At 39.1% G+C, this 17,277-nt stretch overlaps 1 protein-coding gene across 7 annotated transcripts in view; it reads right to left on the reverse strand.

Moving 5' to 3' along the window:
• Positions 1–12,129, reverse strand: part of FREM1 (FRAS1 related extracellular matrix 1) — a 78,555-nt gene extending 66,426 nt beyond the window's left edge. For 6 of the 7 annotated variants that reach the window (XM_065656016.1, XM_065656013.1, XM_065656014.1 and 3 more), the window contains exons 1-2: positions 12,044–12,129; positions 69–574 (exon numbers count right to left, since the gene is read on the reverse strand). In XM_065656016.1, the coding sequence (XP_065512088.1) occupies positions 69–416 (348 nt within the window). In that variant the 5' untranslated portion in view covers positions 417–574; positions 12,044–12,129. Of the gene's footprint in view, positions 1–68; positions 575–12,043 lie in introns of those variants that run through there. The other variant, XM_065656017.1, reaches the window with a different exon arrangement.
• Positions 12,130–17,277: the final 5,148 nt, after the last annotated feature.

Below are 17,277 nucleotides of genomic sequence, written 5' to 3' on the forward strand. Positions count from 1 at the left end.
ATCTTTCTAGCTTCTCCCACACTCGCGCACACATGGACACTCAGAGCAGCACAAGGGAGCCCAAATACCTGTGGAGTTAGTTTCCCAACCCTCTGTGTTATTGGCTCATTGATCACAACTTCTACTTTGCAGACATCCTTCTCTCTGGGGATGGAAAACTTGAGGTCATCTTCTGACAGGAAGACAGACTGTCCCTTCATCACTTTCATCCCAAGGTTGACACTAATGAAGGAGGAGCACACAACTCTTAGTACCACAAGCAGCAGTAGAAACAGACAGCTTTTCTCAAAGGGCTTCATGTTTCGAGTGTACGCCAGCTCTTTTCCACCAGTGAAAATGTTCTTAAAAAAAAGAAGTCTTCTCTTCTTCCACCAGCAGATTTTCACCATATAATGAAGGACTAAAATGTTAGTCATAGGTAACAATGTACTACGTGTTTTCTATTAATATGCATCCCTTGACTGAAATTTGGACAGCGGCCTTCGAAAATATGCTTGGCTTTTTATAAAATTCATTGGTCAAGCCTGACGAGATGATGAATGTGTTCTCAGAGTACTTTAAAAGTTTGCTAATCCTGAAAAGAGAAAAAAAAAGAAAGAAAAGAAAGTTGACATAAGGCATGAGCAACTATTGGGGAAAAAATAACTACGCAAAAAACTTCTGCCATTTCTTACAATTGCTGTTCATTTCAAGCAACAGATTAGCTTCACCTTTGAATACTATTAAGTGCACACATGCTCAGAAAATTAGCTACATACAAATGGGACTTCTCTCTCAATGGATCAGCTCTCAATATGAATTCCAGGGCACCATTGATCCATATGCACATAAAAACTCTTACTGTGTAGGATCCTTTGTTAGTGATCCTTTTTTACTGGCAGACCAAGTACATATTAATAAAAGAGTGTGAGTATCCAAATAATTTGAAAGTGCGGCAGTAGGTGTTCATCCAGATTGAATATACCTGAAAGTGGAACAAAGGGAGAATCATCTTTTGTTAAATCTATCTTTGCTTTGCCATTGAATGCAGGGGAAAAATTCAGCCTTTAGTTGAAAACACCTTGCCAGTGCTACTCTACTCCTCCTGCTATGCAGAGCAACTATGTCAGGACATCAGCACAAAAACACATGATATGGCACAACAAAGCTGATTAATTTCTTACTAAAAAAAAAAAAAAAAAAAAAAAAAAACCAAACAAATCTGAGGCATATTCAGTGGAAAAAAGGAACAAAAGACAATATGGGAAAAAAAAATTACACAAGGTCCTCACACCCTTAGTTACAGTCAATCTTGTCTTTCATGTTTATAAACTCAGAAAAAAGGCATGGTTCTTCTGACATTAAACAAGCACTATTGAAATCCTTGTAAGACCCTAATTTCCACAACCCTTGAAAGTAACTGAATCTATGGCCCAAAGAATAGGCAATGGTATTGACCTTATCAAATTTGATAAGAACATAAGAATTTCAAGCTACTGAAACATCAACATTCCTTCACTTTCTAGTAAATTTTTTGTGCACAGTATGATTTAAACAGAACCCTACCACCAACAATGAGCTTTCCTGAAAGCTAAGTAAAAAACCACATCCATTTATCTCTCTATTTTCTTCATTATTGTTAGCAGATAACTGTTCACTCTTCTGTTTCCAGCAGGATGACCTTCTGAACAGCCTACAATTGTATGCACATATCCACTCAGTTTTACGTTTCACTGGAAAACAACCATTATTCACTTCCTAAAGTAACATAAGACAGATCTACTCACTTCAGTTCAGACTCAAGACTGAAGACATTGGGACTAACACGTTTAAAGTTAGACATATGTTGACCATGTAGTCTGGGCCACAAATCTTCATTTTGGTTTTCTATCTTTTTATCTGAAAATCCTTCCATTTTGGCCTAAATTTTTTCAGCCAGATCAGTCTGAACAAACTCTGAAAAAAAATATAGAATTCTAGCTAAAGGGAATGAAGTTCACAGCTAAAGGTTTTTTTAATGTGTTCCAGAAACAAATCAAAATCTCAATTCATTTTAAATGTTTAGTTACACAAACAGCTTCTACTAAAATCCAGATATATAAATGTGTCCAAAGTACCTGCTAATTTTTGTTTCTTTCTAGAGGGATGGGTATTCATAGCACTTCATCAAAATAAGCACATCTGAGACAGCACTCCACTTCCTAAAATTTACAGTTTTGTAAGAGTCTTCAGTCCTATAAAGGAAAACTTGGAGACAGACAGAGGAAAACAGACTACATTTCAGCCTCCTAGTGAGAAAGTGTGGTTTGCTGCAAGTGCAACCTTTTAACTTGAATATCTGATTGGCATTTATCACACAATGTAGGGATTACTGGCATTTATCAGATATAATCTGTGTTTCCTTCAAATACCAGCTGCAAAATATGGAGAGGTGTTCTGATCTAAAACCTTCTCCATTTCTGTGTCTTCTTCCTACTTTCTGCATTAAACAAAGTAAAGACAAGGCTGAGGGAAGTAAAATACTTCCTTAGTATATGTCTCAAGAAGATGCTCTGCCTGAAACCTCCGACTTCATGCACGTTGAGATCCTTGGCCAGCAGGAAGCTCCTGGCACAGTGACTGCAGTGGATTTTGAATCCCTTTACTCCAGTTCCTGATGAAGAAGTCATGCATTAGTACGTCTTAGGTAGTTTCAGAGAAGACTGAGTTTCTTGAGCCATAGAGGGGCTCAGATAAGAAGACGATAATTAGGAATTTTAGACTCTGACTAGGACCTGGAAAAGTGCTAAGAGGCCATCAATGACTCTGAAGCATATACCCGGTGATTTACAGCTCATGGCAACGCTAGTAACTTCATGCTCCATAATACCAGGCTAAGGCACTGATTTACAGTGCAAAATATCTTTATTCACAAGGCACTTGGTACCTCATGAGAAATGACAGAATTGAAGCCTCGAGAGTTTGACCCTCTCCTCTCCCACCTGGATAGCTGCCACAAAAACATGTTATGGTTCAGAGACAGCCTAATCACCAGTTGAGAAACGGTACTGGTCAAGAAGCATATTGTTCTCTTTACGCCTTACATGTGTGTACATGTGTGACAGCCAGCTGTCTCTCTCCGATAGGCACTGCCAGAGTCGTTCATGCAGAGACATCTTCACCTCAATGGTGATGAAGCCCAGGTTGATCTGTGGTGCCTGCCCCATAAACCCCAGCACTGGGTGCAGGTATAAACCTCGTGCTGCTTTTTCTTACCCTGCTTCAAATACGAAGAGCATAAAAGGACTCCAAGAGGAGCCAGGAGCATTTAGCCAATTTCATGGTGGTTGTGTGAGTCATGCTCTACTACAAAATTTGTTGTCCCTGTGTATTACGGTCTTGCTTTGACTGCTTTTGCTTGCAGGTACAACTCCTGTGTCACTATGTATGTTTGCCCCATATGATCCAGGAATTGGCCCCTACTTGTCAGCTGCAGGGCTGTCTCCTTACGTGGCTGAGTAAAGACCTTGAGACATATAACTTTGCTTTCTCAATCACTTACCAAACTACAGCAGCATGAAATAAATGAAATAATGCAATGCAATGCATTGCAATGCAATGGAGATCCTTTCAGCGCATAATGGCAATAAAATGAGAAAGTTTTGAAGTCAATGCCATCAGATTAGCATTCTCCCCTCTGTGTGAAGGCCATTGCTTCAGCAAGGTCACACATGTGCTGCACAGTACTTATGCTGATCTACAGTGACAGTGCATTGTCTCCAGCAGCTCTACAACTGCTGGTGATGCCACTGCCACATTTTGTGGCTGCTTTGGACTTCCTTACAGTCTCCTTACTTCTCTGCTGTTAATATCACACCAAGCCTGATTCACGCCTGCTATTCATTCCCTGGCATGTCACCTGTGTATCCAGAATAAACAAATGACTGAGTCACTATTTAATTCCAAATGCACCACAATATTTCAGATATAGAGGCTTATTGAAATAATGGTATTCATGAACAACATGTTAGCAGAATCAATATTTTTAAACTAAGCTGTTCCTTCATTGACTTTCTAAGGGTCTGTCTATATGGCAAAACACCTGAATGAGGCCCAGGTGCACTGCGTGCCTACAAGGCCACAAAAAGCCATCAGCTTTGGTCCCAGAAGTAAAGCAGCCATGTCAGTTCAGTGTTATATCATGTATTAGTTGTTATCCCCCAGTGGGAATGGAGGACATGATTTATGAGGAGAGGCTGAGACAGCTGGGTCTGTTCATCCTGAAGAAGAAGGGGCTTATTGATGTTTTTAGACATCTAACAGAAGAGTGCAGAGAGCCTGGAGGTGCACAGCAAAGGGACAAGATGCAACCCACAAAATTCACAACAAGGGAAATTCACATTAAATATTAGGGAAAAAAAAAAGACACATTGAACATGATCAGTGGAACATGTTTCTCAGAGGGTCTGTGGAGTCTCCATCCTCAGAGATATTTAAAAAACAACTAATCATGGCCCAAGTAGCCTGATGTAACTTTGAAGCTTGACTTGCTGTAAAAGCTAGCTGTGCTGAGAGCAAGGGGTGAGAGCAGTTACCTGCAGAGATCTTTTGCACTCTACATCTTGTGATGACACTAAGCTGAAATGACAAAGCTGTCTGAGTTCCCGGACCCAAGTTAATTACCTGATGTATTTTTGCAAAACACGGCACTGTACCCCACAAATGGTTCAGTAATTCCTAGGAGATCCAATATAAAACCATACTGGTATTTAAAAATGTGGCAACAAGAGACCTTTCTCATAATTAGAGGCAGACTGGCCAAAAGGAAAAGGAGTCCTGAAGACATGTCCAAAGCATTGTGCAATGGACAGTCAGCAAGGGGAATTCTGAGGAGCTCCTCATCTGCTGGCAGAGCCCTGCCCTGCTCTGTAGATGAGCCCAGGAGAGAAGGCAGAGGGAAAAGGAGCCTCTAAAGAGGCAGTGGATGTTACTCTGTAGAGCTAACAGAGGAACACAACGCACTATGGACAACATAGGGGAAGGTTATGCAGAACTTCAGATGTGGTTTGTTAAAAATTTCCACCAAATGCCAGGAGAACCAGTTTTTCCTCAGAGCTGCTGGTGCACATGTGATGCAATGGCTAATTACAAACATAAGCATTCTCACCAAATATAATTGGTTTTCAAGAGCCTAAAACAAAAAAAGAAACAAAAAAGAAACAAAAAACCCCCCCACAAACAAACAAAAAACAAAACCAAAAAAAAGAGAAAAACAAAGGAACTCAGAGACTGCCGTAGAGCTATCATCATCACAAAATATCTGACCAAACTTCCCAATTTGCCAAGCGTTCATTGTTTTTAGGAAGCTGGAGAACGTGTTAAGTCCCTAAAAGCATCCACGAATTATTGCAAGATAGATGTCTTTCCAGCAGCAGACTCTGGAGAAAATATGCAGGACTCCATATACAGGACTCACCCAGAGGTACACACAGAAACTCTTATTTGTGTGTGTCTAGATGCATGTCAAGTAGATCTGCTATTTTAGATAAATTTTTATTATATCTTTTTTTGTCACTACAACCCTGGTATTAATGAAATTTACTTCAAAGAATGCAAATATTAATCCGTTGGTGGGAAGGTTTCCAGCACTTCTTTATTTAGAAGTTATAAAGGTACAGATTCCTGAGTCTGATTCTGAGAATGGCTGATGTGATGTAAAGAAAGACTAGTCCAAATGATTTAGATAGATAGCTATCTACCAGTGCAAAACAACTTAAAATAAGATCAGAAACAGCACTAATAACATGCAATTGCAATACCTAGAAGCTGACTAAAAAAAAAAATCTATAATCGCTAGTGACCTTGAGCCAAGTCTCAATGACATCCGAAGTCTTCAATGGGATTTGGATAAGACTTTAGGAGTTTCTCTTTGTGTGACAAAATCTCTGGTTGCCTGGGAGATTTCATCGAACAAAGCTTGAAGGGGATTATGGAGGATGATTGTTGTGGGCTGGGAGTTGGACTGGTTTGTTTTGATGAACGCCAGAAAAAGTTTACAAGAAACAGGAAGAACTTTTTTTTTCCTTTTTTTTTTTTTAACAGGATGGGATTAAAGGAAACGAATAGCAGCCTTCCACGATTTCTAGTGGAAAAAAAGGCGAATATTGTTACAGCAATTAAAACTTAGCTCGGGGCAATGAAAGGATCCTGAGCTATTAAATTAGGGCGTTGTCACTTCAGAATGTGCAATTAACACATGCGCCCCTTGCACTGTTTGCTATTTAACGATTTTGTTCCATGCACTACAAACAAAGATTACAGGTCACATAGAAGCTAAGCATTCAGCAAGGTATTTGCTGAGTTAAGGAATGGTAGATAACAGTTTCTTTCTTGTTTTGCTTGCTCAGTTTTGGTCTGCGAATGGACGTCCTGTGCACTTTTTGACAAATCCTGTACAGTTTTTAGCAATGTAAATAAACAAGAAGTGTTTAATTGCATGGTCAATCAATAGAACTTTCATCAGGGATAACAACTGATGAATGTGAAGAACATCAGACGTATCCAGGTTCTTAACATTTATTCTTTCCTTTGTTTCTTTGCTGTATTAAACAGAATAATAAGAATACTATAGGGTAAAACCCAAACAAACAAAACTCCACACCTGTTTTTCTTCATTCTACCCTCTTTCGCATTACAGATATTTTAGCAATGATTATCAGATAAAGACCTAATACAGTTTCAATTGACAAGAGATGGTTTCAGACTTCAATATTCATTCTCAGCATGGTATTGTCACTGTCGTACACTAAGTTAGGATTAATCCAAGTTTAGGATATTAGCTAGTGGAAACTGAGTGCAGAAGTATCCCCATATGCTGTCAAGCCAATGTAAGACTGAAAACATATTTGACATTACGCAAATGCAGAGAAGCAGTAGAGAAGGAAAATCTGAATATAACACCATAAACATTATTGCATTGTGATGCCAAGTATTGCAGCTTAATGCAAGGCTGAAAATGGAATTATTATTTTCCATAGGGTTCCTCTGTAGCCCTCGATGAACCTTTCTAATTTCCATTCCTTAGGAGATCCCCTTCTGCATCAACCAGAGGCTGTAGGGCCAGAGGGGTTTCTGTCTAAAGAGCAGTCCTTCGCTCTATGCCATTGAACAGAGCTAAGCTGTAGGAAGGCAAGTGGGGGGACTCAGTGACAGACAAGAAAATAAAGGGAAAGGCAAGCACCGAGAAGACGATTTTCAGTCAATCAAGAGCAGGGGTACTTAACAGCTTGGCCTTCAGCCATTACACAACATACTTTTAGAAAGGTAGAGCAGGTCAGAGTCCCAGACTGAGAATAACAAAAAGGAGCTATCGATTGTGGTTGCCCCTCAAAGACCATCTTGAAAATAATGCATTGTTACCTGTTAAGTGTTAAGTAAATCTGTTTATATTGTTAGAAGTACTTTAAATTTTGAGATAGAGATCGAGATCCCGTTGTTAGCAGATGCCCATTATACTGAAGATAACTGCAAAAGCAAATAAAATCAAGTCTTGGCTTTTGTTTTCATAAAGATAAGAAAGTAACAGCTAACCTTCATTTTTTGAACAGGTAAATATGTTCTTCTTAAAAGACCAATGAAAGCTTCTTTTCCTTCTGCTCTTTGAAGCCCAGAAAAATCTCTCATATTGCAGAAGTTGAGAAGATAAATTTTCTTTTTTTCCTTCTTAGTTGCTCTTTATGTGTTTTTAAGATCACTACGCAAATAGGAACTGCCACCCTCTGACTACCTATTCTCCACCAGACGTGAGCACTGAATTGGAACAGAGTGCAATGCAGAAATCACTCTGAAAAAGAGATAATTACATCTTTTTGACAACTGTCTGAGGAAGTTCATTAAACACTCCAGCTTCCAGTGAGGTTCTTCCACTGATGCTATCCATAGGTTACTGCACTGCACATGACCCTCATCCTCTTGGGTCTCAGTACTCACTGATTTCCCATCTTCCCTTTGGTGGAAGAGAAAGTCAAGCCAGCCTAGGAGAAACACAGACTGAATAAACCTCTTTGCCATTTCCAGGTCTAATTAACATTTCAGAATGTTTGAATATTCCCACTTAAAATTTTCTTTGGACCATTCAAATACAGAAAAATGTTGGGTTTTTGGCAAAGGGACTAGGCTAATTCTCAGTGTAAATGTTAATACAAACTTTTTTTTTTTTACTGCCATTGTTTTGTAGTTTAATGTGATACTGGTACTCTCCTAAGAGAATGACACAATTGTAAAGATCAGAAGCATATTTAATCTCTCTTCTTTTCTCCTTTTCCTATATGAGAAAGAGAGAGGGATCCTGGAGATTCACAGTTGTGGCTGGGGAGGGATATAAACTAGGGGAAAACTGGTGAAAACAGTAAAGCGGAAGAAGTAGATTAGCCACCTTTTTTACTTTATGTATAATCACACACACTGCAGATAGGGAGTAAAACCTTCTCTGCTTAAGAGAAGAGCAGTCTATAACATGGGTAGTGGAATGGCTTCCCCTAATCCACACAGAGAATGACTGAAAAATAAAAATGAAAACTACTCCAAATAATGGAAACTGTGGGTGGGTGAAGTAGTAGATAGAGGAAATCTCCCAAGATCATTGACTTTGAAAAGATATTTAGTTTTAGCAAGTACCTATTAACAGATAGAAATCAGTGAAACTCAGCAAGCAGCCTAGGATTAGTCAGTGACCACTGTGCTTGTGTTATAATGACAAAACCGTTAGCTTCAGCTTGATCCATAACTTCAGCAAGACAGAAATGAAAGCACTGCGTTCAGTACATAACACGACAACACAAGGCTTCCAGCTCTGCAGACCGATGCTTTTCCATGACCTTTGCAAGCTATGGTCAGATCTCATGCACAAAGCACTAGATGAGTTTGATTTATGGCAGAGTTCTACCAGAGATTGAACACATCTCTGACCCACAAGTGTGAGGGTATCAAAACCCAGAGAGAAGGAGCAGAAAAAGCCTTCTGCACAAGGAATAGCAATGTGAGGAGGCAGGGACAAGGAGCCTGTGATCAGCTGCCTGACAATGACATAATTTCATCATACCATGAAGTATAAGGTCTGATACCTATGTGAAAAAATCATTGGGCAGTCGTGGTAAAATGCAGTAGAACTGACACATTGCATCTCATGTTACATGTCTGCTCAGGTACTGAGTTGTATGAGACAACACCCAACCCTGCTCTACGTGGAAGAGCAAAGCAATGAAATGGCAGTGGGCTTCCATCTCTGACAGACTCTCTCTTACAGGCAGAAAGCTACCTGAAGTACAGTATGTGCTTTTTGTGATTTTAGAATAATTTTAATATGCACTGCTATTGGTTGGGATGGTTAACTGTGTGTGGGGAGGGGGAGGCTGAGCTTTAAGCTGATGAGCCCTGAAGGTAATGGCAAAGGTTCTTAATTTTCGAGAAGTAAGGCTTTGCAGACTGCTCTTCACAAAAACAAGCTCACCAAAGTGTGTGTAGCATCTCAGTCCTAAACAAAAGAACACTTGCAATCTGCTGCATATGCTACACAGAGGATTTTTTTGAATGCTTAAATTTTAACAGCTGGTAGATGGTATAGTTTATACTTTCCCACAGACACGCTGGCTTGGTTTTTCTCTTTGCACCTTAGATATGTGAAACTTAAAAGCTCATTTGAGCTTTTTTGCCAGGATTACTGCTATATTCCAGGAGCAAAAGGTGTGCCTTCAAAGAGCAATTCCTTCCTGTTTATATAGCTAAGAGAAAGATGATAGATTTAGTGCAGACACAAATTTAGGTTTCAAAAGGCATGTGAGGGGACTCCTCTAGGAGTTTGACGTTCCCTCCATACAAATCAAAATTGATTTGATGTTCTTTTGTTACATCTATATGTTACTTAGATGTGGTATGATTGCCTTCAAATTATGTTTGATAAGGAGTATGCGCTATATTAAGTAGTTACACATCTCATCAAAATTAATCTAGATCCACTAAAAACATACCCATACTCACAATTTCGCTTCTGTTAACAATTTTCATTGACGCAGGTATATCCTTATGCATTCAGGATGCCTGCAAAGTGCAGCTACAAACAGTCAACTCATGCAGTTGCGTAACAGTTTTAGACAGCATTTGTCAGAAAATCAGACACAATCCAGCTACAGAAGTTTCTCTTCAGAGACAGCTATCAGAGTTCTTTGAAATACTGTTGCAGGCTTCACAAGGATAGCAACTAGAGATGGAAATAACACATTTCATTAGGGAGTGTTTAACAGCTTCCCAAATGCAGTCTATTCAGGTGGGTTTTTACCCAACTTCACAAAAGGCAGGTGAATCATCCTGGGGATCTCTGTTACAAGTTGTGAAAGCATGAAATTGTGCACAGACAATCTACATACAGTAACTGTAGGTCACACAGCCATTAGCATGACATAAATTAATCTGGGTCCACAACTAACTGCCACTGAGTCTCAAAAACTGAGAAAAGCAAAGTTAGAGAATCAGTGACGAATTATCTGCTCAATTTCCCTTTATGCTCAACAGGTGCAGCCAAGTGGACTGTACTTCTAGTGTATTATTATTTGGCTAGTATGTGCTATTTCACCGTAATGTTTTTACTACACATACTGCCGTTACCATCTGAATTCACTGGTAGATTTATTGGCAGTGATAATTTCTTATCCCCATGAAAAAATTAATTCATGTTGTACTATATAGACTAATATTATCAAGACTACTTCAAGGACTGCAGAAAATTAATGTAACAAATTAATAGACAGGAGGTATTTTCATTTTAAAAATCAAGTCATTGTCCAGGGACTTGTTTAATCATTTGTCCTTATACTTGTCTAATTCTTCTCAGAGCAGGGATCTGTGCTGGAAAAAAATGTTCAAAATCTGAAGGTGTCCATATCTAAACCATCTCAGCCTCTAGGTTAAAACGATCTGCATTAAGTCATGTTGGAAGCAGAATAAACCCTAGAGAAGAATCATGAAGAAAATGCTGGCAGGGCCACAGCAGTAACATCCGAGTAAGAGAAAAGAGATGGGACAATTTCTGCAGATGTGTGTGCTCTTTTACTGTGAAAGCAACTGGTGATTTATAGTTCCAGTGCCTCCCACAGACACCTTGGACGCATGTCAACAGCAGAGATGCATTTTGCCTACGATTATGTGCAGTCTTGAGGTAGCTCACATGATGAACTAGTAGAATTTTCTAACTAGCAAAAACGTAACTTGCGAAATGCCCTTTAATAACTATTTCAAGAAACTGTATAATTATCTAGAGGATTTGTTGAAGTACAACACAGAGTGACAGCAACTAATCTCTAAAAGGTGATATTTTAGAGTTTGGTTCTGAATAAATGCAAAGAAATCAGCAGGAAATGTAAAAACTGTGCAAGCATGTATTTGTGGTTTCAGAAACATGTATAAACATTTACACATACATATTGCCAATGAACATCTGACTAATTCAGATGAATGAAGTCAGCTGTCTGAATGTACATGAAAATCTAAAAACTCTCACAGATCCCTACTGCAAAATAAAAGCCTGTAATTTTAAAACATGCATTTAAAATCAAGTTAACCCAGCTAAACAAAATACATCTGTTAGAAAGACTGACTAATCTTGAAAGTTTTCATGGTTTTCAGTGCTTTTTTCAGATTTCTCTCTCCCAGTGTATCTTACTAAAAAGACAATTTCAAGAAAATAAATCTTGCTCAGTACTTCTAAACTTTTATAAAAGATAAAACCATAAAGTTTTATTAGAACTAATGGAAGAAAGTCAGCATAGTTGAGAAATCTGTATCAACGTTAGGATAAACTAAGTTGCTTGTAATCCTTAACTTCCAAGTTAACTTCTACTAAATGACTGGCAAGAACCAGTGTCTGTTTTCCTCCAAGGTTAGAACTGACCTTTCATCCATCCTGACTACAAAAATTACTGTCCAACAGCTTTGCTGCAACATTCAGCAGAAAACTGAATACTGTGAGCTGTTAAACATTATTACAACCACAACAGCCTTCAATGTATACAATAAAATTGAAACGGATACTTACAGGTAGCAGTGTTTCTCCAGGAGGCTGAATACGAGAGCATACTAGAATAAAAGAAATAATGAATGTCACTGACCCAGTAATCTCTGGTTTAAAAGGCTGCCAGAGAAAGAAATCCAATGAGTGGGTGACAGAGAAATAGACGGGGGTGGGAGGCGGTGGGGAGTGGGAGGAGATAAATGAAATTCCAGTCTTCCTAGTCAGCTTGACTGTAGTTTTCTTGGTACTGAAAATCCACACAAACACTCTCTGCTTGCAAGACTGCTCCTGAGTGCAGAGTCCCAGAGTACCAACACTTTTGGGTTGTCTGTGGTAAGGGCATTCTGAGATGCCTTGGAGTGTTTACACTCAGCAATGCTTCTCTGGCAGCCAGCCCCAGATCTTCCTTCCCTCTTCTGCTAGTTAAGTCTGTTGTGACTGAAAACTGAGCCCCTTCTAATAAGTCCTGCTCATTTTTTTCCCCCCACTTCTAGTTTATTTCCTTCGACATACGCACACACACACTCATTTATGTATTAAAGATTCATAGACAAAGAGGTAATCTAAAATATTTTCAGATCAATCAGTTTTCCCCCACAAGAAGGGGAATACAGTCTTTATCAAAATACAGACTTGATTAATTTACACCATAACATAATAACAAAGCAAGTTTGATCTTATTTCAAGGTGGCTGGTGAAATTAAAATCAAGTTAATTATCAATTTAATATTAATGTATATTGCCTGCTTATAAATGTGATACTTTTTATAAGCTAAAGTGTTCAAAATCCTGTTGCATGCTAAAGTATTAAGTATTCAGATTAACATATATTCATTTTACTGACTAATTGCAGTTGCACCAGGAGTATTCATTTTTTTTTCTGTTCAGAACAGCAGGAAAGAGGAAGGGTATTGCTCAAATCCTACCAATTATTTGATATCTCATAGAATTCAAGATATCTCTCCAGCCTTCTGTCACAAGATTTATGTCAGATTTGCAGATTTGACTGGCTGGTAGGATTCTAAGTAAAATCTGCTCCCACATAGTGGCTCTCTGATACATCCTGAGGAGTAAACTTGACAGCCCACATTTTCAGAGCGCAGAGGCTGTACTGCAAAATTGCAATACACAAACCAGGGACAAACCACCTTATGCCCATCTCAGCAGAGGGATCAAAAGCACTTTTAAGTGTACTGGACAAACAGATTATCAGCCCAGCCACAGGGCATTGTTACAAGTAGACAAGAGGGACAACATGGGGAAGTGCTCCTGACTCTGTTTCCCTGTGTAAGCAGGGGACAAATCCAGTATGACTGTAACTCTGTAGCATGTTGCCCCTTGCCCCTTTATGAACAAGCAAGCTGACTTTGACCCTCATCTGGAAACAAAACCATACTATAAAAATGCAAAACTGAAGTCAATAGCGTGAAAGAAAAGAACAAGCAGATGTTCCTGTGGCATGACTTAAAGGCAGATGAAGAAAACAGATGACTGTTGAAAATTGAAATGAACTCAAAGCTACACTGTGTGTAATATGATACAATCTGGGCTATAATTGTTTACGAAAAAACACTAAGCAAAAAAAAATCCTGAAGGTACAAATCTTGTATTAGAGTGCTATACTGTCCGGAGTTTCAGACCTATAGTAATTCTCAGATTTTGCAAAGTTTCAGAAAAACTTGGAATGAGTATTTATCTCCCCTAAGTCATGCAGATGGCTGTGGGTTAGCTTGTGTGTTTGTGTTTGTGCTTGCTGGAACATAGCTTCTAATTCACCATGATGAATGGCCTGTTCATATTGTATAGTGGTCTGGCTAGGATCATGAACATAACTGTACTTAAAGGCTGATTAAGAAAGTGGCAGCTTATTTTAAAGTATAATGTCCCTGACCCATTAATCCCTAACTTAATTGCAGAAGTTCTTTTCAAATCAGTTTGATTGCTCCAGCAATGAACTTGGCATCTCGTTTCTTATTGTACTCCCCTAACTACAATTAATTTTTACAATATATCAAGGTCACATTATCTAAAAGACTAAAATTACCAAAGCTTTTCCTGAGAAATGCCAGAGTACTAAAGAGAATACATGCCTTTTGTACACATAATCACTCCTATTATTTCAGCGTTTTTCTACATGGGAAACAGAATAGTTCAGTTTCCTGTGAACGCAACTTAAGCATGGTATATATTCCTTCTTAATTACTGGATAAAACTGTGCAGTCCAGACTGTTGATATGAAGCTAATCAGTCAACTGTTTTCTGCAAGCTTTCTTTAATAATTTGTAGTCATAATCAGTCCCTTTCTTTCCAGGCCTTTGTTTGGAAAAGAAAAAAAAGTGTCCCTGAGGCACAAAACAGGCGAGAACCCACAACACCCCCTTAGCCACACGCACCCCTCACTCCCTCCTGTCTCTTCTCTTTCATTTCGATGTACATTAATAAGCAATGGCCTGAACTGCACACTGTCTGTCATCTGCACACTCAGTTAACACTACTGTGAGGAGGATGACGTTCTCGAAGTAACAAAAGACTCATGCTCATCCCAAACCTGAAGGCTGTACACAGGAAGATGTGCTGAACTGTGGGGGGAAATGATAGAATTATTTCCCAGGTATTTACTATGTGGCAGAAGTTTTATTCTGTGAGCAACAGTACCTGGACGCAGCAGTCCACTCTTCAGTCTCTAACGCAGGCTGAGGAGAACTGAGTGAAAGACCATGTTTAAAAGAGTAAGTATTAAATCTATCTTTTTCTCCTCCTCCAGCCTGTATATACTCTGCCCATAAGGATTCATTGTCCTCCTGGCTACCACAAATGTGGGAAGGCCCCAGAGTTATGTTCTAAGTTATGTTCTTCCCCACTAAGTTATGTTCTTCCTAAACATAGAAATGCAAGATTAACAATGCAATGTCAGATGGTAAATAGGAAAATAAGGGTAGATATGTCGACAGAGAGCTGATCCTGCAAGAGGCTGTCAATCTGCTAGGCTTGCATGGAGACTTGCCTAGTGGTTCCCACAATAAAGTTTATAAGAACATGATAATCATGTTCATGCCATCAGAAAGCCAGCATACTTCCTACAGAAAAAAGGAGGATAATCTGGAACTACTGCATGCTAGGAGTCACTGGATAGGGCTTCTTTGCAGTGCTGTAACCCAGAGTTTACAAGCAAGAATTTAATAACGAAATTCACAATTAAACTGTCTGCTGGTCATTTCCCCTCTTTATCCAGAAGTGTTTTCTGGAGCATTACAAAGCAAGCAGTATACACAATATTCCTTTGTCTCATAGGAGACTGAGGATCTGTTGGTTATCAGATATGGCCAAGTAAGAAACCTACTCAGTTTTCATGGTACAAAGCAAGTGATGCATGTGACACAATAGAGGAGGTGGTCCCTGCTGCAGGGAGTACATCCTCTTCTACTTCAGAGGCACTGAAAAGCCTTGTGCCAGACCAAGACACCAGAAAAAACTTCTCTGCTTGGTTAAATCCTCTCTCACCCACACTCACTAAGTGGCAGTGGTGCTATGGAAAGGTTCCTGCAGTAACAAGTGAATAGAGAAATACCTACACAGACACATTACAGTCTGCAGACTCCCTGTAATACACATCCTATATATCTTCAGAGTTCGGAACATAATCCTAGCAGTTTTGGTGACTTTAATAAAGAATCCAACAGTTTGAAGCCTGGCAGTCAGGAGATCTGGATTCAGATGACACCTACCCCCTTACAAGTATGGAGATGTGGCGAAGAAGCCCTTGAGCTGCTTGAGCGAAGAGCATTGTTTCTGGTTGTATTCCACAAAATCATTCTTGTCCTCGAGAAAGAAGACGACTGGAAATTACATTTTATTAGCGCTACTGAGTTTTATGTGATGTAGGCTTAACTCTCCCTGTAACCAACAACAGGGATGTCAAGTGACACTTCAAACAGCATGGCAAAGGTTTCTACACAAGAATGAGCCCAAAATGATAAGGCATCACACTGTTGACTTTTACTCCCTGATAAGTATCAGAAAACATTCTTTTGAAAAGATCATTGTCATAGAAACCTGACAGCATCTTGAAGAATCTCTCAGAGGCCTAACCTTTAGGTAGGTATTTTCAGCTCTGGTGACAATTGACCTCTTAATTTATGAACCACGACATTACAGTGTTGTCTGAAAAAAGAAGCTGTGACCTAAAGGGAGTTTCAACCTGCATACACTTCCACAAAAGTGACAGAAAGGCAAGCTGTTAATCATCAGGGAATGAGGGATGTTACCCAGATCCAACCCACGGACAACAGCCACTTGCTGAATACAAGGAAGCCTGTATTTAACCTACTGCAAAGCCTCAAACCAGCTGAAAAAATTACTGTTGTTTACTTCAGATTGCATTTAGAGGTTTGGGTTAAGTAGCGGGGAGAGTCTCTCCACAAGCATAGCTGCCCTTCAACTTACTTATAACAGGTAATGAACCTGACAGAGACATGCCAGCATGCCAAAATACTCACCAGATGGAACACAATGTCTAAAGTTAAAAATTCTTGAAACTGGTTTCAGCTCAAAAAATTTAGTCCAGCTTCCTGCAAAGCATTGTGTGTCTCGGTTTTCCTGTCACATGTAAACTCCTCTCACCTCAGTCATGTTAAATGACCTGATTGATGCCCAAGTTGTATCAAAGCTATTTGAAGGCATGATTTCTATTAAGGAGTCAAAGTGTATGGTTGTAAAACAATGAGATTCTCAACCAGAACATATTAAAGAGAATAACAATGCTATTTATCTCACATATCATGGAAATGGTTTATTTATGTTTACTAAGATTGATCTCTAAAATAGTAGTAATCCTCTGATTAACACAGTGTAGTTTTTTGGCAAAGAACAAAGGAGAGAAAGAGAGCCAAGGTGTTATTTTTGCCTATGTTACAGCAAATAAAATTTGTGTTTTTCTTAATAAAGCTGGAAATCTAGATAAATTGTTCTTTGGGGAAAGCCAGCATTTCTACAAAATCTGACTTACACCTTCAAAGCCTTCCTTTCCCAAAATGTCTATAGCTGTCTATAGCTTAACATGCGAGGCTATGACGGGAAGCCAGGTGCAGCACGTAAATCATATTTACAGTAAGTCCTGCATGAGGATCATATCACTTGCTTTTGCGGAGTTTCTTCTAAGATTATTCTATATATCCTGTCATAACTAACGTTTTTCCTCATTTAGTGCAGATAGGCTCTTTAGGAACTCTTTCTGTATTTGTTTAAAAACACAGAATGGT

The sequence above is a fragment of the Caloenas nicobarica genome, chromosome Z (genome assembly GCF_036013445.1).
Source record: "Caloenas nicobarica isolate bCalNic1 chromosome Z, bCalNic1.hap1, whole genome shotgun sequence".
NCBI lineage: Eukaryota > Metazoa > Chordata > Aves > Columbiformes > Columbidae > Caloenas > Caloenas nicobarica.